Raw genomic sequence first — 26867 nt, 5'->3', positions numbered from 1 at the left:
GATGATGGGCCCCGTCCGAGATTCAATTAGACTTGCGAGAACTTGGGGCAGACAGGTGGAGCTGGAGGTACACGTCACTGTTAAAGGACATCGCGGTTGACAGCGGGAGTGATGGAGATGACTATTAGAATGGCCATAAGAGGATGTGGTACGGGCCAGTCCACATATCCAACGTATAACTGTCACGGGCCTGGCATATGTGCTTCATGATATGGTTTAATAATCGTCTCATACAGCGTTATGAATTTGTATGATCTCAGTAATCAAATACTAGCTGTTTGGTTTTGATATTTAAAAACGCAATTGAAGATGTTGGAAAATATGTAAAGTTGAACCCAAGAATAATCGCATCTTCACTTTTTATTCCACGTTTAGATGAGTGTTTTCGGGAGGAAATCTGCGTACATACGGTGACGCAAAAGTGTGTGGAATTTGATTGGGCGTGCATGCTAGGCGGCTAATTGGTGACGCTAGGTGGTGATGTATGTGATGTAAACATGTACGCGACGTGAGCAGATCTGACCAGAGTTTTGCTTCTTGGGCAGTGTAGACGGAAAAACTACGGTGGAGCGTATTCAACTTTTCCACTCTGGAGGGTGGTTTCAGATTTTTTGCATTTGTAAACCCCAAAAACGCTGTCAGCATCTAAACGAAAGCAAGACTACCCGCAAGCAGGGTTTGCAGGTTAAACATGTGTGAATGAAACAAAACACAACTCCAGGTATGTTTGTGATTATAACAGAGATGAGAAACAGCGACATACAGGCCCTTTAAGATAATTTCAACCCCAGAAGTAGGTAGAGCAGCCAAAAATTGTACTCAAGTAAGAGTTACGTCTAAGCTACAAGCCATCTTTTAATGTTATCCCATCAAAAACAGACCTGGAGCTGTGTTTTGTTTCAATCACACATGTTTGAGTAACTCTTTATCATTAGTCTGTCAATATTTCCAAAGCTAAAAATGCTCTGTTCAATCTTGTGTCATCTAATGGTAGTTAAATTTTCAAGTATTACCACATGACATCACGAGGTGGAACAAGAACTCAGCCTAAATATGCAGTGTTTTGTGTTAAGTATATGTGGAAAAAAAAACAAAAAAACACAACTCCAGGGACGTTTGTGACAAGGAAACATTATCGCATAGCTCGGAAAATAGCGTATTACGGTCCCTTTAAACGGTAGAATGCAGAACATTTCTCAAGATGAAGCAGATGCTGTGATGATTATTTCATTTATTGACTCAAGACCCGGAACAATGGACGCAGATGTTTGGCCTGTAATTGCTCCTAATGCGCTAGTTTTAGTTTATTCCCCCCATGTTTCTCTAACCTCCTGTCCTTTCTCCTCTTCGGGTCTCTCCAGGTAACACAGCGCGATGTGTGGACCGCTTTACAGTCCCATAACGCACAAAAGCTCCTCACATAGTAAATACATTGTGGCAGATTTATGAGTCCGAACCCCTTCAGTGATCCGCAATCCAAATATAACATTGTTTAAATACTTCCAGAGACTTTGACCAGCGCTGGTTTGGAATGTGCTTCTGACATTAGCTTGAGTTGTGTTGAATCAGGGGGGAGAAAGTTGCGTAATTTTGGTCCAAGAATGCTACGCTATGCTATGCTGTTCCCCGGAGAGCTGGGCCTGGACGCTTTCTCATACAATTAGGGCGATTTAAAGTCAATTAGAGAGAAACCGAGAAGAATGTTCACTAACAAATGTTCTGCAGTTGATGTTTGAGGTTTCTACTGTAGCGGAGAAAATAAAAAAAGGGCCCGTTTTAGAAAGTGTGTAAGTAAAGAACAAATATGCAAACAAGAAGCTTAGAATGAAGTGAAATGTATGGTGCAAACATGATTACATCTATTCAACATACATGTTTTTAATAAATGGTAAAAAATGCAGCGGGAACTTTATACACCATGATCCTTTGCTCTATTATAAAAATAAAAACAGAACAACCTCATTTTATCCTTATGCATTCTGAGCATCGTAATTATTCACCACGCTGAATTTCTAAATGCTTTTCAAAACTTTTACAGTACCAACAACAACTAGCATGCTGACTATGCATTCCTGATTATTGGACAATGAAATGCTGGATGCAGACAGTACACAGTAGTAGAATAGAAGGCCTTTAATATGAGAAATATGATGAGGTTATTGCACTAAATAATTTTGGGTTAGTTTCAGAATCTTGCTAGCTGCATTCCAAATAGGATGGAGAGCATAGGGCGTTTCTGGCTCCATCGATTCTGGGTCCAATTCACTTTACATTGAAAAATTGTCACCCCTATCTCTGTAATTCCTGTTTAGCTGCTGTTAGGCTCCTCATTTTGGTCTTAAAATGTTCATATTAACCCACTTTACACAACCCACTTTGTTTTTATGTAGAGCTGTGTTTTTATTTCACTATTTTGTCTGTAAATATATGTACATTAATAACAGACAAATCGGGCACCTTCTTCAGGTCTGGTTAACAGTGTTGTTAAGCACCCGCTCCTTGATAAGCCATCAGTGTGGGAGAGAAGGGGAGTTACCTTCAACATGTCTGCTCCATATAAACTCTTTGGTTGCTATGATATTACAATCTGCCCCTACAACAGCTAACCTTTGTGAGCTTCATTGACTGGAGATGAACACTATGGGTGATGCCATACTCACTTAGTCCACTTCTTTACACAGTCTGTGACTTAAAGTATTGTTTCCCAAAGATGAGGTCGTGACCCTCAGGTGGGTCACAAGAGATTTTTGGGGGGTCACCTTGTCACTATCTGCAAGTAGGTCTGCAATATACAGTTCTACAGACTATTTTGTTCCAATATTGCTGGTTAATGTCCAAATAGGCAACATATGGATCTTTTTATTGCTGCTTCAATTACTGTTTTTCCTTGTTTAAAACTTGAGTGAAACAAATTGATCAGAGACATGATCACTTAGTCAACAATAAAATATCCTCATCAGTGTTCAATAATGGTCAAATCCACCTTTATTTTGTGATTTACGAATGATGTCTATTGACTTGGGTACAAAGATTTGTAACTTTTAAAATATGGGTCCCCAGAAAAAAACGTTTGGGAAACACTGATCTAAAGTACCTTATTTAACTATATGTTTCGGAGCTTATATGACCAACTATGAACATTTGGCGAGGTATACCATTGTAATACAATAGGCCTGACATTTATTCCTTATGGGTAAGTGAAATAAGAAGTCTGGTGAAACTTAGAACCAGAAGACTCCATAGTTGGTTTAGGTGATTCTTCTACTCACCTTATTTGTGACGGTTGCCCCACCGGAAGTGCCTTGTCCTCATAGAAGCGTCTCATGGCGAACCTGTCCAAAGCCTGGTCTGCGCTAAAAGATAAAAAACAGAAAAAAAGTTAGAAAACTCAACCAACATAATATGGAGTGGAAAATGGCCTCCTCAAAGTGAGAGATTTACTGAGATCCCCATAGGCTCCATCACTTATCCTCCTGGCTCAGTCACATCTGCTAGCCCTAAAAACATGTCTATTTGAAGGGGAGAAGAAGAAGACGGCGTTTGGTGTGGGGCCCGGGCAGCGACATCGGGTTTGAATCTGGCAGGTTGGAGGCGTGTAATGGGGAGAAGTGTGAGGGTCGGTTACCTTGCGGAGATGTTGCTGTAGTGCATGTAAGCGGCCACCACCACTCCTGTGCGCCCTCTATTCCCCTGTTACACACAAAAACATACAAAACACACTGTAAAATTACGATGTTACCATGGAGATGTTATTGCGTTGTATGGAGTGTTTCACAATACAGTTTTATCTTCATGGAGACCAAACCAGACCAAGATAAAGGTCAGAAGCCATGTTTTTCTAGGTATTTTTGAGATATAAATCCACCTGTAATTTAGTAAATGTAACGTAGAGCTGTTTAATGTCATACTGTGGAACATTCCAGGCAAAGCAATGACACGTCCGCAGAAACAAGCAGGTATGGTATTACGGTTAACTACAAACAAAACAAAGTGGAAAAATGTGATGTGTATATTGTAAACATAAGCAAAATACAATTACAGTACAAAGAATAAGCAACATTTGGATCTACCAGAAGAAAAAAACTAACAAAAACAAACTGTACCACAAAAATTTTACTAAATCATTTTTTGTTTTTTGTTTTCTTTTTTGCAAATCTGGCTTTTGTATTCAAACTATGAAAAACATATTATTTAACAGTTGACCTTGTTTTATATTTTTATTATTATTTTATAGAGAAAAGACATGAAAAAAAATATCAAAAAGCTAATGAAAAAGTATGAATGGAATTTCAAATATGTTATTGCCCATTACAATAGAAAAATAAGTCCAAAAACTACAGACAACAAAGAAATGAAAAAATTTAAATAAAAAGCTTGCAAACTTCAAACAGATAAATAAAAATATATCAACAGTAATAATATGAAATCATACTAAAAATAAAAAGGTTGCAAATTTAAATAAAAACACATAAATGAATGCAAAAAAACCCTCACCCTTGTGTAACAGATAATACTCCCTTCAACTGTACATCAACTCACCATTATGGAACACATAATACGCCCTACAACTGTACAACAACTCACTCTCATGTAACAGATAACACTCCCTACAACTGTACAACTCATTCTCAAGTAACAGATAATACTCCCTACAACTGTACAACTCATTCTCAAGTAAGAGATAATAATCCCTACAACTGTACAACTCTCACCCTTATAGAACAGATAATACTCCCTACAACTGTACAAACACTCAACCTTATGGAACAGATAATACTCCCTACAACTGTACAATAACTCACGCTTATGTAACAGATAATATTGTTTTAAATGTTTTTCACCTTGTTATGCAGGACCACCACGTTGTGCGGGTCTCCGTTGAGCCACGTGTCTATGGCCTTACACATGCTGCAGATCTTGTCCAGGGCTGGTGCGTGGTGGTCTGGCCAGCCGAACTCCAGAACCTGCAAAACATCAGGCAGGGAGTCAAATATTTAGACTTTTTACAAGGATCAGACGGTAGATACAGAATGGTTGTAAACATATGAAACGTGCGAGTGAGTACCTTGTGATTCAACTTTATCAGGTCGTTTCTTCGCTCACTGAGATTGAGTACCTGCAATAAGGGAAAAAATACACAATATACATTTGAAATTATTGTGAACTAAACATATATTGTGCTAAAGGCCTACTGCAAAACATTTCAGCCTTAAAAAGCTAGCATTTGAACTGTTTTAATACATGTAATAATGAAGAAAAGCTTTTATTGAGACTAATTACTGGCCCAAAATGTTACACAATGTGGCTTTAAGGGCGCTGTACCTGATATTTACTGTCTTAAAACTTAATACATAAATATTTAATAAGTTGTGCTGTAATCACACATTTAACACACAAACACTGCATATTTAGGCTGAGTTCTTATCTCAAACTTAAAACACTCTGTATCAACTTGTTATGCCATGCAGTAATACAAAAAGAGCTCCACTGTGTTTTTAAACGCAATACACCTTCACTAGAATCATTTGGATAATTTCAGACCTGGAATTACCAGTCTCTGCTAAATCTAATGCTAAAACTGTTAACTTAAACATCACAAGGTGGAACAGAATATTTACAGCTTTGGAGCTGTAGACAGACTAATAATAAAGGGTTACTGAAATGTGTAAGAATGAAACAAAACACAACTCCAGGTCTGTTTTTGATGAGGTAACATTATAACAAGAGACAATTTTGTGTAACATGGGACTTTTAAAGGTCCTCAAATGTATGTAGACTTAGCCACTGGTTGTGTGTGCGTACCAGGTAGTGCTCCCCGTGTTTGGACCTCAGCATGCTGGCCACCTCCTTCAGATGGTTGGTGTAGGAGCGCTCTTCTGCCGAGGTGGGGAAGGACAGAGAGATGATCCTCTCCGTGATGTAGACCAAGTCCACCTCATAGTGCTCCTCCATGGCTGGCACCACGCTCTGACTCCTGCGGTACGAAAACAAACAAAAACACATACAGGTAGGTAAAACATACAAGTAGGTATTTTCTAGCTATAAATCCACCTGTAAATGAATGAATGTGAGATAGACCTATTTCATTCCAGGTAGGACAATGACATAGAAACAAGCAGCTGACGGACTCTCCACCAGAAAAGTTACAAAACGCACCTTTAAGTCATGTTAGAATGAAAGACCTATTGTGCTTGTGTCTGTTATGTAGCTATAATCACTATAATGACACCCATGGATCATTATGTTACAATTTAGATATTTTAAATCACAATATTCATTTAAAACAACTTACTAAAAGAAACAATCAGCTGATCTCCACATTAGAAAACTTCAGTGCACAATGGGATCTGCTGTCAGCGCAAACGTCATCACAACAAAGGGTTAATACCTACTATAGATAGCTGTATATCACACTAGCATGCAGCTGATTCTTTTTTCATTTGTACCAAAGTTACTATTTAGAATAAGAAAATAAAACTAGAGAACTAAGTAAGTACTAGGGGTGGGCATGAGAATTTCGTTGATTACCTTCATTTTTAATCAACAAACTGGATGTAGGTTGCTGTGCTTAGTGTAGCGTGAGTCCGACAAAAGTTGACCACATTGGTGCACAAGAGCTTAGTTTTTGCTTATTTTATGCAAATTGGCCATGCGGTTTTAAGTTTCGTTTCTGTAAAACCTGTCAACCTGTAAAAAAAGCTGCATTAAACACTTTATAATCTCAAACAGGCTGATGTGGCTCTAGAGTGGTTATGGTTTATACGTTGTAAAGTAGTGGGGCGCCAGTGACAAACACTGTTGTCGTGTCTTTAGGCAAGACACTTCACCCACTTTGCCTAGTATGAAAGTGGTGTGTGCGTGAGTGTTGGTGGTGGTCCGAGGGGCCGATTGACAGCCTTGCTTCTGTCAGTCTTCCCCAGGGCAGCTGTGGTAATAATAATAATAGTAATAGTAATGGTAGTAATAATAATGATGATAATTTTAATATCAAAACGTCAATGGTTAATTGAAAATTGATCGTTAATTCTCCCCATGATCGATTAAGTAAATTTAACTGAATGCCCATCCCTAGTAAGTACAGAGCAGTGGGCACTTGCTGATGCTGATGGGGGATTGATTGGCAATATGGAGTTTTTAAAATAAGTGATTAAAGATTACTTAAACATGCATATACACAACTTTGGGTGAGTACATGGTGAGAGGAAACAACTATAATATAATTAAAAGCTCTAAAAAGTCGAGTTTGTCTTATTAGCTGCTGTAAATTGCTTGCAGTGGGGGAAGCTTACGCCCCCTACTGAAGTGTGTGTTAAGGTGTATGCCCCCTCGTCACTATTTACAGCAAAATTATATGAGCAGCCTACAAGACACGTCACTTCACCATCACGTAACGCTTCTACAAGATACAGACGCAGCCAAAACACGTGAAGCAGGTAAACAAAACAAAACAAAAAAAAAAAATGTTGCTGAATCTAAAATAGTCATGGATCAATATACAGAGAAAAAAAAAGAATTTTTTTTTTGGTCATATCGCCCAACTCTTCGCACAAACATTGCTATCGTGTCCAGAGACAGAAGGACCATCACACCTCACACATGAACACCGTAAAACTCTCCACACACAGTACGATTATTGATGACACACATTTGCGTCTGCCTCCTTGTCCTCCTCTGACCCAACTGTGCGTGTGCTTCCTGACTCTGGCTGCTTGAGTAGTTGCAGCCCGTTGTGCGACCTCTCTCGGGGAGTTCGTCAAACATGCACTTGATCGAATGTAAACTCCTCCGGTCGGCTCTTATATTTCTTGGACACGGAAAGATTCACAATCCTTTACAGTGTTGACACGACCTCCTCTTGAGTTACGCAACGCTCTGCACAGTGCGCCAAGTGGAATCAGTAATATAGTCCAAACGCAATGGAAAAACAGGCATTCAAAAAAGTACGCGATTCTTCAAAACCACTTTTTCATGTTAAAAAGGGGGTATTACACTTCTATAGGGTACTTGCTGCTAACACATAACATATTTAAATCACCATGTTACCTTTTATTGTTTGGACACCACATCGCAATTAAAGTTCATCCTGCACATTGCCTTGTGGGTGCAGGGATGATGTAGGTTTTGAATAGGGTCCGTTAGAGATTGCAAAATTATTCAAACACAGATGGATGACATCTAAAACCTCTTCAGACATGTTTTTGATGAGGGAACAACTGTTATAATATGGTAAAAAGTTCCAAGATATCAATTTTGTATAAGTTACTACACCTAGGACTGTCACGATAACTGCAATATTGCAATACCGTGGTATGATCAATCATGCCGCACAAGCGCACAAGTAACCACGGTAACAGGAATTTTTTTCCTCATAACTCAACTGTAAAACTACATGCAGTAAACACAAATGTCTGTTTCTGACACCTGCACGTGTCTGTGTATTGCTCTGGCCTGGCTGTGGTTTTATATCAGTGTTTTTCAAGTACAACCCCAATGTACATGTGTTATTATAGGCGTCTGTGCAGCACATGCACTACTCTTAACTCTTGACTTTGAAGTTCAATGAACTGTTTGAAATGAACTGTCTGTATAGTGAGTATACAGTGAGTGTGTTGTATGTATAGTGAGTGTGCTGGTTGTGTGATTGTTGCTGTACTTTTCCCTGTCCTGTAGATGATTTCACATCAACCTGCCAAGGGACTGAAGATGGAAATGAGCCACGCTGGCCATAATCTTTACATATTTTAAATGTTCATTAATATGTGCTGTCCCTTTACAAAATAAATAAGAAGAAAAACTACACATTGCAGTCCTGAGGCACGCAAAGTTACTGCAAGACATGATTTAACAGTGACAGCCCTGACTCCACCTTCAATTATTACATTAAAGATTTACTAATAATTGTTTCTCTAGTTCAACAAGTTCATAAGGTTATTATTTTACTTCTGCGTTGGACATGGGCAGCACACGTGACATACAGTATGTAGATATAGTCCCGGTTCTGTTACCTAGCAACCATACTGTTAACAAGGGCCAATGCTCGTCTAATTCACGTAACAGTGATTATCTGGATGAAATTTTCTATGGACAGAAAATGTATTCCATTTTAGAACACTTCTTGTGTTTTTGTACTTTTCTTTGCAACTTTTTCCACAAACTGACACTTGACTGATGTAAAACTATAATAAATACTGATCACAAGTACTATCCAACCAAACTCAGTCATACTTAGAAAAACATGAAAACCTGTCATAAGGACTTCAGTGTTGGAGTAGATTTGGAGTTTGGAATGGTCTAGCAAAGTGTATTGTTTTTCACAGTATAATTGATCAGCGGTGTTGACAGTGCACGTTGACTCACCGGGACTGCTTGCGTCTTATCTCCACACTCTTGCAGGATCTCTGAGAACCCTGGAAAAAACAAGAAGGTCAAGGTTAGGAGGGTTTGTAAAGAAAATGAAATACTTTTGAATAACTTTTTGGATAGCGAGGAAAGAAAACAGGTTTGGAGATAAAGGCTTCCAGAAATGGTTGGAAAAAGATGTGCACAGGGATAGTTTGATCAGTAAAATCTGGAACAATTTTTCTAAATTTCAAGGTAAAATAATTATAAAGTGTTTTTTTCTACATAGTGAACCTCGCTCAAATGAAGCTTCGGATGCTAGTGGTTGCACCGGCAAATTTGGAACCAGGCTTTATATTATAAGTAGGATTTTTTAAATGAACAAAATGGCAAAATAAAACACCAGAATCACAATTTCAGAAAGGTCGTATTTTGTAGGAATTCTCTCTGATTGCTGATTTCTGATGTTGTACGTTTGGCAGCGTAAGACCAGTATTGAGGAAGTAATGAGTAAGTGAGTTTAGGTGCGAATACATGCCATTGAAAACAACATAGTGCCGTCTTGGATTCATTTTCTAGATCTTAGTTTAATTCCATGAGTCTATGGCTGAAACTGAAAAACTGAAACTGAGAATTTTTTTTGTAAATAAAATAGAACTAGCCAGGCTGGCGCCATCTAGTGCCTCCACTCAACTTCATTTCTCTCCAGCGACTAGGTCAGGAATCAGTATACAATACAAACGGTTCGCAAAAACCACGGAAATGCAAGGTCGGGCACCAGCCAATCAGCGAAGAGCCACATATTCTGTGTTGTCAACAATTCCTGAGATCGAGGATTTAAAGCCGGAACAGAGAGAATGTTTAGCGAATTTCATCAAGGGGAAAAACATTATTGCCCTTCTTCCTACGGGTTTTGGGAAAAGTTTAATATACCAGTTAGCCCCGTTAGCGGCGCATTACATACATCACGCTCAAATAGCAGCGATTGGTTAAATGATAAAAACTGTCGAGCAAAGGAAGTCTAACAGTGCGAGGTGAGACGGTTTCTACAAAGTGAAACCGTCTGATGAATCAGGCTAAAATAGAACTGTCCAATCTGTAGAACTGTATCACCTGCTCACTGCTTTTAACCTGATCAGACGACAATTTCAAAAGTATAAAGAGTTTGTGTTTTTGTATACGTTTATATTTCTATTCTATATTAGTGTTCTTATGATACTGGCATTTTAAATTGATTTTTAAACTAAAGAATAGACTCGATACTCAGTACTGATTTCCGATACCACAATGATAATAAAAAACACTTTTAATTTTGACAATAGAACGTGATTTACAACTTTAAATCATATTTTCTTTTATATCTGTGTATATCTCTATAATCCTTCAGTTGTCCAGGTAAGTTCCATACTCATTTGGATGATTTCAGTCCTGGAATTGCCCTTCTAAAAGCTAAAAGGTAGCTGTTAACATGGAAACTACCCTTTCATGACATCACAAGGTGGAACAATAAAGAGGATTTTGAAATTTGGAGATGAAGACAGACTAATAATGCAGGATTACTCAAACATGTGTGAATGAAACTAAACACAACTCCAAGTCTGTTTTTGAGGAGATAACAACATTATAACACGTCTTAAAGCTCACAAGAGTCAATTTAACGTAATATGGGACCCTTCAGAAACATCAGAACAGGTGTACCTAATAATATGTCCAGTTGAGGCACACTCGCTGTACATACAAAGTGGTGCTGTCAGGCGTGGAGTCTAATTGTGTTACAAGGTTAAACAGTAACAAACAGACGAAGCTAATCCCATCGCCCTGAGCCAGACTTGGAAGCAGAGGAGTGTGTGATCTGACAGGAACCAGATGCTCGTGGACTGCAGACAGGGCCCAAGGGTGCTGCGCTGCTACGGCTCACACCACACGTTAGCCCCGCACTAGCAACATGGCTTTGTGGAGACATCGAGAAAGTCAACTCTAAGTAAAGTTAAATTAGGTAACAATACTAGTGTTAAAGGTCTTGTATTACACAAAATGGATTCCTGTGAGCTTTAAGGCATGTTAGAATGTTGTTACGTCTTCAAAAATATACCTTGAGTTGTGTTTTGTTTCATTCGCATGTGCTCAAAATGCTCTGTTCCACCTTGTGATGTCATAAAGTGGTAGTATTCAAGTTAACAGCTACCTTTTATCGTTGGTCCTGAAGAGATTGGCAATTTAAGGGCTGAAATTATCCAAATGATTCTATGTTACGTTTATATGATGAATATATGACGCTCTGAACAGAAGACGCAAAAGTGGTATCGCGTCTTCACTTTTTATTCCGCGTTTAGACGAGTGTTTTCGGAAAACTGCGTGCATACGGTGACGCAAAAGTGTGTGGAATTCGATTGGGTGTGTCAGGCAGCTAGGTGGTGACGCTAGGTGGTGATGTGTGTGACATAAATGCGTACGCGACGTGAGCAGGTCTGACCAGAGTTTGCGTCTTGGGCAGTGTAGACGGAAACTGTACGGTGAAGCGTATTCAACTTTTCCACTCTGCAGGGTGGTTTCTGATTTTTGCGTTTTGAAGCCCCAAAAACACCGAAAGGCACTTCTGATAAAATATTTTGTTGTTTTTACCTGCAAGAGTTCTCGTGTAAACAGGCCCCTTGTAAAGGTGTATGGAGTTTAAAAACACAGTGGAGCACTTCCTGTATTACCACATGACAACACAAGGTGGAACAGAGTGTTTTCTGTTTGAGAGAAGAACTGTGTTAAACTTCTGTGAATGAAACGAAACACAACTCCAGGTACTGTATGTTTTTAATGAGGAAACAAGTCAGAAAATAGTGCAGTAACTAATAATGGCTAATTAATTGATACTATGTCAACAACACTCCCTGGAGGTGTGATGCTAACTGTAGGCTCTGCTCTGCCTGAAGCTCTGTTCATCAAATTAGACTTTAATCTGAGTTTTTTTTTTTTTTTTTTAACACAATCTGACCAGAAATAATGGACTAAGATGGAGCTACAACACGTGAGCTGATGTGTGCCGTTAAATAAATCTGACATGAAAAAAACATTACCATCACCAGCTAGCTAGCATTAGCCAACAGTTTTTCACTTAGTCACTCTCACTTTTTTTGTTGTACATCCAACTCCTAAACAGGACCATGAATTCAACCATATTGATCACAGGTTCCTGAAAATGTGTTGCTTAAATCTGTTTTGTAGTTTTCTTGTGTTTTCAAACCATCTTAAAACTTTTGGTCAGTGTTTGCTAATGAGTGCATTGTGTCACCATGGTAACTTCTAAACATTCTGACAACACATACATGTAGAAGACCCCCAGTGTTCCAGTGTTATGCCTCTGTAAAGTATCAATAGTAAAAGGTAGGGATGTAACAATATCCAAATCTCTTGGTACGATTTTATCACTATATGCATCGCATGGTACGATATTTATTGCGATATTTTGGAGACGAAAATATAATTGTACATGGGGCACTTTTTGCTTTTAAAATACCTTGACAAGATTTTGGTGTGAATTATTTCCATCATAACCCCAAAAATTCAATAAAAAAAACATATTTCTTCATGTTGTCTGCGCTAAAGTGAATCATGGGATATGTAGTTTCCGATGTTCATAAGCTGTTGCTGCTATAAAACCATGCATTTAAGCAAAGGAACTTATAATTTGATATTGTGACAGCCCACAATATTATTGTGAGACTTTTGACGATACAATATCAGATCAGTGCATTCCTACTTCTAACCATTGTTTAAAGGTGCATTGTGTAACTTTTCTGGTGGAGGGTCCATCAAATGCTTTTCTTCATGTTATTGCTTTGTCTGGAATGTTTCACGGTATGGCATTAAACCTTTCTATCTTCATGGAGACCCAACCAGACCAAGTTACAGGTCAGATCTGTGGAGAGACGATCTCACTCACAGTCAATGTACCTGTTTTTCTGGGTATTTTTGCGCTATAAAACCACCTGTAGTTCAATAAATGTAAAGTAGAGCTGTTTAATGTCATACTGTGGAACATTCCAGAGCAATGACATATCCATAGAAACAAGTAGGTGACCTCCAAACAAAAAGTTAAATAATGCATCTTTACATAAATACTGAACTTGCAATTTCTCTTAAATAAAAATGATATATCACAACAGACTTCCAAGTATGGCCTACCTTACTGGCCACGCTCATGCTCCCTGTGCTCCACCTCAGACTGGCAAAACGTTTCCGAATGACACCCACCAAGGTCATGATCCCTCTACCTATCCGTAAACCAGTATCCCGTACCAAAAACTCAAATTATCTAACAAAATCGACATTTTTGCAGTTATAAATTTTTAAAAACCGAGCTCTGCAGGCTGCTCTGTTCCATCTGGCGTCTCTACATGCTTTCTGTATCAGCCCTGCCCACTTATTTTGTACTCTCCTCCTCCCTTCCACATCCATTATCTCTCAATAATCCTTTAATATTCCTCACAATTTGATAAATGATCGAAATAATAATTAAACCACACCTTGCCTTAAATTAATCCTGAGTTATAATCTCAAATAAGCCTTATGGTAAACATATTTTGATGCAGACGTACCTAAACTCCCTTTAAACTTCAGCTAATAGTACTTAAGAGAGCTCTCAAACCCTAACTTGTCACTGTCAAATTGTTTATGCTAGCTTTCGGTAATTACGTACAGTTAAAGACGAGCGATTAGAAGTCTCCATCTTGGTATTTTTAGTGTTTCTCAGCATTACGCCCACATTTCCCATCAGCCCCAAACCCAAAGCGTGACCCCGAACTATGAATCATCGTTTACAGTAGCATCTCTCATTATGAATCCGCAGATATGTTACAATTATTATATAAGTGGAGTGGATTTGTGGGAAAAGCTGTGAGAAATGTCGCATATGCATTTACAATTTATACTATTTTAATATTTTTGCTGTTTTCTATTGTCTTTGTGCTTTGTGCGATGTTAGAATGTTGTTCCTTTATCAAAACATACCTGGAGTTGTGTTTTGTTTCATATATGCACGTTTAAGTCCTGTTTAAAGTGGAGCTACACCTGAACTCCACCCATAACCACAGTTCAAACAACTTGTTAATCTGGGTAGTGCCTTGAGGACTAAAGGGAAGTGTGAGGAGGGGGGTCAGCTGGGGTTTGGAGGACTAAAGGGGAGAGCAAGGGGGAAGGACGAGGGGTGGGGTTTGGAGGACGAAAGTAGGAGTGTGGAGGGGAGAAGAAGTTGGCAGAGTCAGGAGGACTAAAGGGGAGAGTGAGGGAGAAGAGGGGCGAAGTCTGCACGACTAAAGGGGAGCGTGAGGTGGGACAAGTGGTGGGGTCTGGAGGACTAAAGGGGACAGTGAGGGAGAAGAGGGGCGGAGTCTACATGACTAAAGGGGAGCGTGAGGTGGGAGAAGTGGTGGGGTCTGGAGGACTAAAGGGGACAGTGATTAGGGAGGAGAGTTGGAGTCTATAGGTCTATAAGGGGAGAAAGAGGGAGGAGAAGAGGCGGAGCCTAGAGGACTAAAGGGGAGAGTGAGGGGGGACGAGGGGTGGGGTTTGGAGGACTAAAGGGGAGAGCAAGGGGAAGGGAGGAGAGGCGGGGTATTGTGGACTAAAGGGGAGATTCAGTTGGGAGGAGGGGCGGGGTCAGGAGAACTAAAGGGGAGAGTGAAAGTGAGGGAGGAGGAGAGGCTGAGTCTAGAGGACTAAAGGGGAGAGTAAGAGGGAGGAGGGGTGGGGTCTGGAGGACTAAAGGGGGAGAACAAGGGGGGAGGAAGAGGGGCAGGGTATGGTGGACTAAAGGGGAGAGTCTAGAGCAATAAAAAGGAGAGCGAAAAGGACTAAAGGGAAGAGTGAGGGGCAAGGAGGAGGAGCGGTGTCTGAAGGACTAAAAGGGGGGAAAGTGAGGGAGGAGAAGAGGCAGAGTCCGGACTAAAACGGAGAGTGAGGGGGACTAAAAGAGTGTGAGTGGTAGGAAGGTGGAGTCTGGTGGACTAAAAGGGAGGAGAGTGGGAGGGGGGCTTCTAAACAGGGGCTTCTGTTTAGAAGGGGCTTCTAAACAGGGCTGTGGAGTGTGATGTCTCATAGCACTTGAATTTGTTGTGATACCCGGTTTGTACTAAAATTGCCAAAAAATGACAAAGAACAATAGAAAATGCTACATTTAAAACTTTTAGATGATTGATCTTGTTCTTATCTCCGCTTTCTGTACTTTCCCCCTCCTACTAGGGGAAGTACCAACCAATCTGGAAGCTCCCTAATCCAGTTTGCTCTCATTTATTTTCAGTTTAGGAAGTTTAAGAAAGTCTAATCAAACTCTCTAAAACAAGAAGAATCTTAAGGACTACACGAGAAATTAAAGGTGAATTGTGTAATTTGGTAGAGAATGCCTGTTTTTCTAGATATTTTTGAGCTATAAAACCACCTGTAATTGAATGAATGGACAGTAGATCTGTTTAATGCCATACTGTGGAAAATTCCAGGCAGAACAATGACTTAGTGCACCTTTAAGGACTATGCTTGATCTACACTGGGACATAACCTTCACAAAACCAGAAGTGAAATCTAAACCCAAATAAGGACCTTTCTCGGATTTAATTAACCTAAAAAGGACCATCTCAGGTTTAAACAACAAATGAAACCAGAACCAACCCAAGTAAGGACAAAACAAAGAATAAATAAAAGATGAACGTCCTTGGAAGACTCGTGAAGCCTTCCAGAAGTCTGTGAACCACTAATGAATACCAATGTAGTACAAGATAATGTAGCTATCAAGAAATATGCATTGATTTGTGCCGAGAAGAAGCCGTACTGGACTGTGAGGAGGAATTTAGAGTATAGTGTCCTCGCGTTAGCATGCAGCTAATGGGAGCCAGCCCTGATCCAAACCAGTGCGCCGCTGTTTATTGTTGAACATCACGAGGATGAAAACAGACAAATTGCTGGAATATACAACATATGAACGCTTCCAGATTACTTCAGATTTAGCTCAGACTGCTACTGCTACTTCTACTAGTACAAATTTTTCCTGCGCTCTCGTGACTACTTCTACTTCTATTACTGCTTCTGCTATGCTACTGGCACTAGAGCTATAAGAATCAATACTGCAGGAAATAATAATACAACTACACAAAGTTCTCAGATTTAGAATGTACTTTTTGTAAAGGGTTATGCAAAACTGACTTTTGTGAGCTTTTAGTCATGTTGTAATGTTGTTATCTCCCCAAAAACAGACCTGGAGTTGTGTTTTGTTTCATTCACACGTTTGAGTGATCCTTTATTATTCGTGTGTCTACATCTCCAAAGCTCCAAATGCTCTGTTCCTCCTTGTGATGTCACGAATGAAGTGATGTCATGAAGTGCTAGTTTTCATGTTAACAGGTACCTTTTAGCCTTAGTTCAGTAGACTTGCAATGAATATGGAACCTATGTGGACAACTGAGGGATTACACAGATATACACAGATATAAAAGAAAGTACTATGATTTAATGGTGAAAATGTCTAGTTCTATTGTCTAAATAAAGAGTGTTTTTTTGTTTGTTTGTTTGTTTTGTTTTTTACTATCATTGTGGTAATGGAGCAGCTTTTACCTTTAGTTCAGGACGGAAATTAATCAAATGATTCTAGTAGACGTGTATGGAGTTTTAAAATACAGTGTAGCACTTCCTGCAGTACCACATGACATCACAAGGTGTTTCCTGTTAATAACAAAGATAAGATAATAGTATAATATGTAAAATGTACAAAAAGATGTAAAAATGTTATTATAATTTTGTTTTGACACAGTTTGACTCATAAATCTCACTAAGTGCATACTCTCCCTAACTGGTACGACTAAAATTATAATCCCCGTTTTAAAGAATCTGTGCCAGGTTTTTTCCATCTATTTCAAAACTCGACTCAATACTCAATATCGATACCACAATGATAAGAAAAGACATGGTCTTATATCTGTCTAATCCCTCAGTGGTCTATGTAGGTTCCATAGTGGTCCATGGGTGTATACTAGTCTTTGTGCTCTTATACTTGTTCTGATACAGATCAAGATCATTCTAAAGACATTCAGGAGGTTAATTTCTGTCCTGTGAATGGGACTTTATCAGTATCAGTATCTGCTCAAATGAGTATCTAGTTTCAATACTAGTTTTAGTATGTGTAGTTGTTGCCTCCACTGCATCATGGGTTTGATTTCCAGTCTGGAAGTTGAATGTCTCCACTACACTCTCTCTCTCCATCTTAGGCTATAGATAAAATATCAATAGCAGTAACATCATTCTAGGGGTGTTCTATATGTATGTGTATAGCAGAATGTTTAGAGGTTACCATGGTGACCAGTGATGAATGAAGTACTCGATTTTGTTACTTAAATAAAAGTACAGATACAGGGGCAAAATATTACTAAAGTAAAAGTAAACATCATATATAAAAATCTACTCAAGTAAAAGTATTGAAGTACACATTTAAAAATTGTAGTTTTAGAGTAAAAAGTAAAAGTATTTCACACAGATTATGAGAACTGTTAAAAGTGTTAAATGTAGTACTACTGATAAAGAACTGTACACATTTTCTGTGTTCTATGGAATTTCATGTATATATTTTTGTTTGCTCAAAGCCGGGACGTGAACTCAAAACCTTTTGTCATATAAAAAGTACTTTTAACTTTTCAATCCAGTTAAAACATGTAGTGGAGTAGAAAGTACAGATACCTGCTGTAAAATGTAGTGAAGTAAAAGTAAAACTATCCACTGTGAAATTCACTTAAGTAAAGTACAGGCACCTAAAAATTGAACACAAGTAGATTATTTTTACTTTTGTACTTTGTTACTTTCCACCAATGATCGTGACACAATGCACACTTTGCAAACACTGCCAAAAAGTTTTAAGATTCTCTGAAACTCAAGAAAAAAACTAAATAGATGTAAAGAACACATTTTCAAGAACCTGTGATCAATACGAACAATTATGATCCTGTTTAGGTGTTTGAGTTTCAACAAAAAAGGTGAGAGTGACAAACTGAAAACTGAGGTGCAAGAGACTTGTTTAACAGAACTAATCAGCTCCCCTGTTGTCGTCCAGCTAAGTCAGTTCTTTCTGGCGTTAAATTAAAGCTCAGACTCCAAATTAGACCTAATTCGAATAACAGAGAAGTGCCTACAGATAGCATCGCACACGCAGAGAATGTTGCTGACATCAGTTGCAAGTAGTATCAGTAGCCATCCTGTCAAATAAAACCTTTTTTATCGATTGGTGGTGCGCCGTTAGCAGGCTAGTTGTTGATTGGAAGGCTATAAATCAAACTTGGAGCAGACGCAGCCACTGGCCTGTTTGTATGTGCAGTTACATCCAAGAAAGTCTATCATTTCTGCGTTAACCAAAACAGCGTGATTTAACCCAGACTTGTGCTTTGACATGTTTTTTAAGAATACACAAACTTCTGTATCTGCTGTATGCTATGGCAGGGTCTCTCCAGGACACCCTCCCCTAATCCGGTGCTCCTCTGTTCCAAACTTCTCTAACACCAGCGTGCATTCATCTCCATAATGCCTGGGCTAGCTGGAGATGTTAGTGTGAGTCACTTCAGCTGCCCATGTAAACAGTCATTAGTATTGGCCAGATAAGGACAGAGGATCACACAGTACCTCACGCTATATGTGCATGATTTAAGGTCCTGATTACTGCAGAGTATGGAGATCAGAGGTAGAAATCAGAACGACGTCAAGTATTATACATCTTTTTATGAAATATGATGTCTTATAATACCTCAGTGTAGTGTTCCTTCAAAGTCTTTTTCAATAGTAAGGACTCTATACTCGATACTGATTATGGGATCAAAATGAAGATGTGGAAATGCAAATGTTTAAGAAATACAATGTAATTTTTAACACAAAGTAACTGTACTTTCTTGATGTTACCATGAGGTCTTATATCTGTTCTGATACAGCTCAAATGTGTAATAAAACTGTCCAAGAAAGTTCAAACTTTGTCCTGTTCCTGTATCGATACTTGCTCAAATGATTATCTAGTTTCAATATTAGCTTTAAGTATTAGTATCAGATTCCCGATACTTTGACACCCAAAAATAAAAAACAACCAATAAAAAAAATCATCATTCATTACTATACTTTTAACACTGTATAGCCAGATAAAAATCTCAGAATATGCCGTAACAGATGTGGCTGCATTCAAATAACCGTCTATGCACAAGTTGAAGTTAAATGTTCCGCAGTATGGTATTTAATCTAGCTCCATGGAGACAAGCAGGCAATGCCACAAGGCCTAGTAACAGGTATGATCTGTGGACATACAAGAATACATGTTGCAGGTATGCTTACTTGTAATTAAACAAATTCATGATCAGATTTAATGCCATATTGTGGAACATTAGAGGCATTGGTGTAGCTTTAATTTTATCCATAGAAATAAAGAAAATCGTTAATGAAAATTACTTTTGACAACCATACTATGTGTAATTTTTCCAAAATAGACATTAAGCTTATAAATATATTTGAAATGAACTACATCAACAAACTAAATTTAAAGGTGCATTTTGTAACTTTTCTAGTGGAGGGTCCGTCACCTTCTTGTTTTTATGGATACATCATTGCTCTGCCTGGAATGTTCCACGGTGCGACATTAAACAGCTCTGCCTTACATTTATTCAATTACAGGTGGTTTTACAGCTCAAAAACAGGCATTTAGACTGTGAGTGAGGACGCCTTTCCACAGATCCGACCTGTAACTTGGTCAGTTTTGGTCTCCATGAAGATAGAAAGGTTTAATGCCATACTGTGAACTATTCCAGGCAAAGGAATAACATCCCCATGAAGAAGAAAAGCATTTGACGGACCTTCCACCAGAAAAGTTCCACAATGCACCTTTAACTACTGAGAATTAAGATTTTTCAAATGTGTTTTGATCAATATGGCTGACTTCATGTTGGGTTTCGGGTGGGGGTCATAATACACTTTTTTTTTACTTGTCATGGCATGGGCTATTTTATTCTAAGTTTAATTTTTGTCTCATAAAAAAGTTTAGACGACCAAAACCAATGTATTTCAATGGCACAATTTTTGACGTTGCCATGGTAACACAGTTGCAGATGGAGGCATGTCCTCATTGGCTTTTTTTGTTCAGTATGGCAAGAAGAACCTCTGTGCCAAATTTCAAATGTCTACGGCAAACAAATTCTTTTTGATCCAATTCAAACGTTCAAGGGGGTGCTGTCGTCATTATGCAAAAAAATATATATTAATGCCGGACAACAGGACACTGCATTTCAGAGTTATACTTACTAAAAAAAATTTCTTTGCAGCTCGACAACACCTGCGTTTTATCACTTATCAACATTCAAGACTCTGTACCAACTTCAGAAACCACGCTACCCTCCACTCTGTACTTCCACTTTTAAATTCAAAACAAACGTATGCTTCTTTGTTTTGCAGGTCTCTTCTCGGAATCGCGCTATCCTCACCCGCACCCTTCACGCTTTAGCAGAGTGGAACTGTACGGAGGGCTCTGGCACCCGCTCCTGGCACAAAGACGCAGGCCCGCTCCTAACAGATGTCAGAGCAGATTTCGCGTTTTGGAAGGTAGGTGCAAAATATTTTTAAACTGGCATCGGGCTGGCGGGTGGGTTCGGCGAAGTAACTGGGAACACCTGTTTGGGCCGGTGGAGGAATGTGCCCACAGAGAAGCTTTAAGGACGAGGTTTCGGAGCGGAGAAGGGAAAAACAAGGCGAAAAAAGGACAGTTTGTTTACTTGGCCAGCACAAGGGGAAGCAGAGATTGGCTGGGTTATGTGTTAAACAGTGCTGCCACCCGCTGATGCCTGCTGGAACACAATAGGGCTTATGTTATACAAAAGCACTCAGTGACAAATTAAGCACAAAAAGGACTGTAGTTTTTTTTAGTTGTTTAGTCGTTTAATTGGTTAATGTTGTTTTTGTCAACCAAAATTTTTATTGTAAAGTTTTATATGGGACAACAGCTGGGAAAAGAAAGCATGGAGTGAGTTTAATTTGCGTTTTTATATATGAATATATAAGCTACATTGTTTCTTAGAATTTTTGGGGGGTATAAATAGTGGTTTTGGCACAAACTCCCTCTGCAGGTGTAATCTTGTAAGTGCAGTTTGAGTCAGACATACAAAGACAAGTAATAGTTTCGAAAGTTTTTTTTTTTTTTTTAACCACTCCATCTTTTTAATCGACCAGTCAATCAGCAGGACATGTCTTAAGTCCACCAAGAATTTCTTAAGTTGACCACAGTCCTAAATAACAATATTAAGCATAGAGATTGGTCTTATAATAATGTTTGACTTTGCTGAGGTAAAATGAATTAAGAGTAATAAAGTTGGAAAGAAAATAGTCTTATCCTTCTATATAAAAGGTTAGGGCAATACAGCCAAATTCTCAAAGGGACAGTCTGGAATTTTGGACATAAGACCTCAATTCCTAGTGAGCCAGAGTGTTGGAGACATGCGGAGACACTTTTTGAAATATTCCATCCAGTCCTTGTATTTGCAGAGGTCGCTGGTGCTAGGCTAGTGCATGTCAATGGCCATAGTTATCCTGCCACTAAAAACAGTCTCACCCACTCCACAAAACACCCGAAGCAAATCTATTATTACACCAGGCTGTCCATGTAAATCTCTGTGTTGATAGAATAATGTTTGAAATAAAACTAACCTTGTACCTCATGAATTGTTGCATGTTGAGGGACTATTTTCTCAGCAGCAGCGGAATTTTACTTTGCCGGTAAGATAGGTGCTAGGTGATGTCAGTCCGCCGCTGCCAAGCTTTCTGTCAGGAAGTACAACTCACTGCTGCTGCTCAGACATAAAACCTTCTAATTTAAGGTTGGTTTTACTTCTAAAATGATTCTATCAACACAGACATTCACATCGACAGTCTGGCGTAATAACAGATTTACTTCGGGTGCTTTGTGGAGTGGGTAAGACTGTTTCTAGTGGCAGGCTAACTATGGCCATTGACATGCACTAGCCTAGCACCAGCGACCTCTGCAAATACAAGAACTGGATGGATTATTTAAAAATGTGTCTCCACACGTCTTCAGCACTCTGGCTCACTAGGAAATGAGGTCCTAGGTCCAAAATTCCGGACTGTCCCTTTAAGGGTAACAAAAAAACATGCATACTTAATTGACAACATAACGCTAAACAAAACATTTTGTAGTTATAAATTCTATCTCAATAATACAGTCCCTTTAAGATAAAAGAAGCTGGGGGAAGTTTCAGCGTTGCAACGCCAAAGTACATAAAGAAATGTGACTGTTTATAGCATCAGTAGAGCTACCTTAGTCTGTGTCCAAATGGCTTTAGATGTTATATTGATACTTTACAGAGACATCATGCTAAGGAAAAAGTGGGGGTGCTCTACGTGTATTACTATGGTGGAATGTTTCTGTAGTTACCGTAGCGACACAATGCAGACATTAGTAAAGTTTTAAAAAAGTTTTAAGATCGTCTGAAAAGTCAAGAAAAAACACAAAACAGATTTAAACAACACATTTTCAGGAGCGTGTGATCAATACAAGCGTTCATGGTCCTGTTTAGGAATTTGACTTTCAACCAAAAAAATTAAAGTGACCAACTGAAAGACTATTTTATGTGTGAGAGACTTGTGTGTTGTAGTTCCAACTAAATGAGCTCTTTCTAGTCAGACTGTGTTAAGATAAAGCTCAAATTAAAGCCTAACACACCTCAGATAGAGCAGTGCTTACGGTTAGCATCTCACCCCCAGGGAACGTTGAAGACATCATCTGAAAATACATCATGACAGAAGCAACACGGCCCAGCCCGTATCTATGTAACTCTTGACTGACTCATTTCTCAGGCATTAGATCATTACAAGTTGAACAGTGACCAAACTGAACCTGGGATCTTCTGGATATGAGGTAACAGACCTGACCACTAAACCGCCACGCTTATGATATTATGGTTATTTAAGAGACTTGGAATATGGCATGGTGGTGCAACCTCTAGACCGGACGGATGCATGGTTTTGAGTTGTTTACGCCAAATTCTGAGCCTATATTCTAAAGCTGGCATCCTGTATTAGACCATGTGAAGGTAATATCCAAATTTGGGAAACAGTAGATGGATAATTAACGTCTGGGGTTGCAAAAAATCTGTTCTACAACTTTGTAAATTGTAAAAAAGCCGTTACACAAACATCACATTATTTTTCATGTAATGGTTTTAATTCTAGACATTTGAACGTGCCCTGTGGTATGACCTCTCCTGTCAGCCCTGTCAGAAAACTTGAATGAATGATTTAAAGGTGCATTGTGTAGCTTTTCTGCAGGAAGCTCTGTCAGATGCTTTTCTCCATGGAGATTTTATTGCTATTGGAATGTTTCACAGTATGACATTAAAGCTTTCTATCTTCAGGTCAGATCTGTGGAGAGGCGACCCAATTCACAGTCAGAATGTCTGTTTTTCTAGGTATTTTTTGAGCTATCGAAACACCTGTAATTGAATAAATGTAAGACAGAGCTGTTTAATGTCACACTGTGGAACATTCCACGAGTGATGACATCTCCATAGAAACAAGCAGGTGACAGACCCCTAATCAAAAAATTTAAGCGCATATGACAAGTTTTTTTCTCCCAATTTAGCATTATTTTAGGCTCAAAACAGGAATAGGAAATTCTATAACTGTTACCTAGCAACCATGTGGTACACTGCGGCAAAACTGCTCTAATGTACACAGAAATTATTATGTGACAAATAAAAAATATAAGAAAACACCTTTACTTTGTTTCATGTTTAAAGTATCAGAAAAATGTGTTTGTGACAAATTTTTGGACAGAATGTCAACAGGTCTAAAATAGAACTCTGTACTTCCTGTTTATTTTCTTACTTATTTTCAACATGTTTTTCAACTTTTCTTTGCAAATTTTATACGCAAATTGCCTCTTGATTGGTGTTAAACTATAATTTATATTTACGAAGATACGGTATATTTACGACAGTATTATCACCCAAGTTAAAATCTGAGAATCGCCAAAACATTAAAGGTGCATGGTGTAACTTTTTGGCTGGGGGCCCATCACCTGCTTGTTTCTATGGATACGTCATTGCTCTGCCTGGAATATTCCACAGTGTGACATTAAACAGCTCTACCTCAGATTTACTCAATTACATGTGGATTTACTGCTCAAAAATACCTACAAAAACAGGCATTCTGACTGTGAGCGGGTTCACCTCTCCACAGATCTGACCTGTAACTTAGTCTGGTTTGGTCTCCATGAAGATAGAAAGGTTTTTAATACCATACTGTGAAACATTCCAGACAAAACAATAACATCCATAAGGAGAAAAGCATTTGGCAGACCTTCCAGCAGAAAAGTTACACAATGCACCTTTACAGTAGTGATAAATGTGTAATATTATCAAAGAGACAAGAATGTGATTGTAAAACTATATGTAAATTATAGAATACATGTTTGTGCATAGTTGAGATGAATTTTGGGGGAAGAAAAACATTATTTAGAAAGTTGTTTAAAGTGATTATGCCAAAAATGCGAGTACCCAGTCATGTCAAGTACCCAGATATACTGTTTCTTCTCCGTAACTTGGTATTTGTTTGATAAAGGCGTATTGTTTTTCTCTGTGTGGAAAAGGGTTAGACTCCCTGAATTATTTGGAATGACAGCTCAACGGTGACTAATGCTACATCCACAAAACTAGCCAAAACAAAGATGGGGCTTTTGTTTTCTCATCCTGACAACCGCTAAGTAGACTCAAAACAGTTTGGACAAGCCCTGTGATGAGTTAATACCAATCTGAATGAGAAATCAAATACAAGTAACTACAGCAGCTGCTAGTCACCACAGAGAAAAATAGGCAGCCATTATTGTAGTGTTAAAATGCGGAGTATGCTAAACTGTACTTTACTACTTCAATGTGTTTATAAGATACTATTTTGGTCCAGTTTAAGTCCAGGTTTGGGTAAATGTAGTGCCTTGGTGTGAAAATGTTGAGTATCACAAACCCACAAAACCAAAATGATTCAAAATGATTTGATTAGAATCCAAATTAGATGCAAGTCATACTTTGAGATTCTAATTTTGATTTTAACACAATTTTTGCACTTCTTTTTCTTTCTTATTTTAACTTTGCTTTAAAGGGTTCATATTGCACAGTGTTCTGATCTATATTATAATGTTGTTTCTTTGTCGCAAACATACCTGGAGTTTTTGTGGAGTGTTTTGTTTCATTCACACAAGTTTAACACACAAACTTTGCATATTTAGGCTGAGTTCTTCTCTCAAACTGAAAACAATGTGTTCCACTTTGTGATGTCATGTGGTAATACGAAGTGCAACAATGTGTGTTTAAACTCCACATATCTTCACTAGAATCATTTGGATCATTTCAGCCCTGGAATTGCCCCTAATGTAAGTTAAAAGGACCTGTTCATTTGAACACTACCACTTCATGACATCACAAGGTGGAAAAGAGCTTTTTGAGCTTTGAAGATGTACATGGCTTGACTTCTAACTAATAAAAATACTCATTGTGGCTGGAGAAAGTATTAACCTTCAATCCAATGAGCACATCCACACTCATGATAAAAATATAAATGAATATATTATTTAATGTTGTTACTACTAAATTATTTTTTGATGATCCAACACATGTATATGTTAATATGATCTATTTAAAATATATTTGTTTATTTACCATAAAATACTTCAATGAAAAAGATGACGTCAGATATTTGTTATGGTCAGCAATTCATTTTTGAGTCTAGTACAGGACTTCTAATAAAGTAAAATTCACAATGTTTTGGCTTCAGGTTAAAATATTGTTAAGTCAAGTTGAGTCAAAACACAAATTTGGGTTAACACACAGAATTATTGTAAGTATTAGTTATCTTAATAAAGCAAAACGTAAAGAATAAAAAACAGTTTATAAAGAATGATCCAGGCTTAGTAACTCTAATGAATACACTAACTCCTACTCAATTAAGCAGCTACTAAGCCTGAATCACTCTTAATAAACTATTTGAACATTATAAATTAACTTTTGCTGTATAGTTATAATCTGTGACATCAGTGGATCATTATGTTATCATTTGGACATTTTAAAGTAATCTAAAATGAAAACCGAAGTCTGCTAACTTTGCTGCCCCTTGGGAGTTGACGATGTTGTAAACACAATCACGACAAAGAGCGGCAAAATTGTCGGCACCTTTTATATATAGCTGCAGATCACCTCTGATTATTTTTCATTTCTACCAAAATGACTATGTGACGCTGCCGAATCCTACACATAACAAAACAGACGAAGTAAATAAAGAGCAGTATCGGAAATTGAACGGTGAAGTGGCATCTTGAGAAAAAACAGTTAAAGATAGCGCAAACATGCACAAATCACTACAATAAGTTACTAAGGTAAATGAAAAACGGAAACAGCTATGACAGATTTTGCATAATAGATCTGCTTTAAGTCTTATTAAAAAAATAGGAATACTCAAATTTGCTACACACAAAAAGC

At 38.3% G+C, this 26867-nt stretch overlaps 1 protein-coding gene across 1 annotated transcript in view; it reads right to left on the bottom strand.

Annotated features, from left to right (window-relative positions):
• The window catches only part of tns1a (tensin 1a), a 153954-nt gene that overhangs the window by 100762 nt on the left and 26325 nt on the right, over window positions 1-26867 (bottom strand). Inside the window, 6 exon segments of the mRNA XM_055164954.1 lie at window positions 3270-3353; window positions 3626-3690; window positions 4842-4964; window positions 5066-5116; window positions 5803-5974; window positions 9358-9407. Coding sequence (XP_055020929.1) covers window positions 3270-3353; window positions 3626-3690; window positions 4842-4964; window positions 5066-5116; window positions 5803-5974; window positions 9358-9407 — 545 coding nt within the window.

The sequence above is a fragment of the Boleophthalmus pectinirostris genome, unplaced genomic scaffold (assembly GCF_026225935.1).
Source record: "Boleophthalmus pectinirostris isolate CB_2022bp ecotype Guang Dong unplaced genomic scaffold, ASM2622593v1 HiC_scaffold_11, whole genome shotgun sequence".
In the NCBI taxonomy this organism is placed as follows: Eukaryota; Metazoa; Chordata; class Actinopteri; order Gobiiformes; family Gobiidae; genus Boleophthalmus; species Boleophthalmus pectinirostris.
Note: the sequence above shows the minus strand (reverse complement) of the source record. Positions and strands in the feature narration are given on the sequence as shown.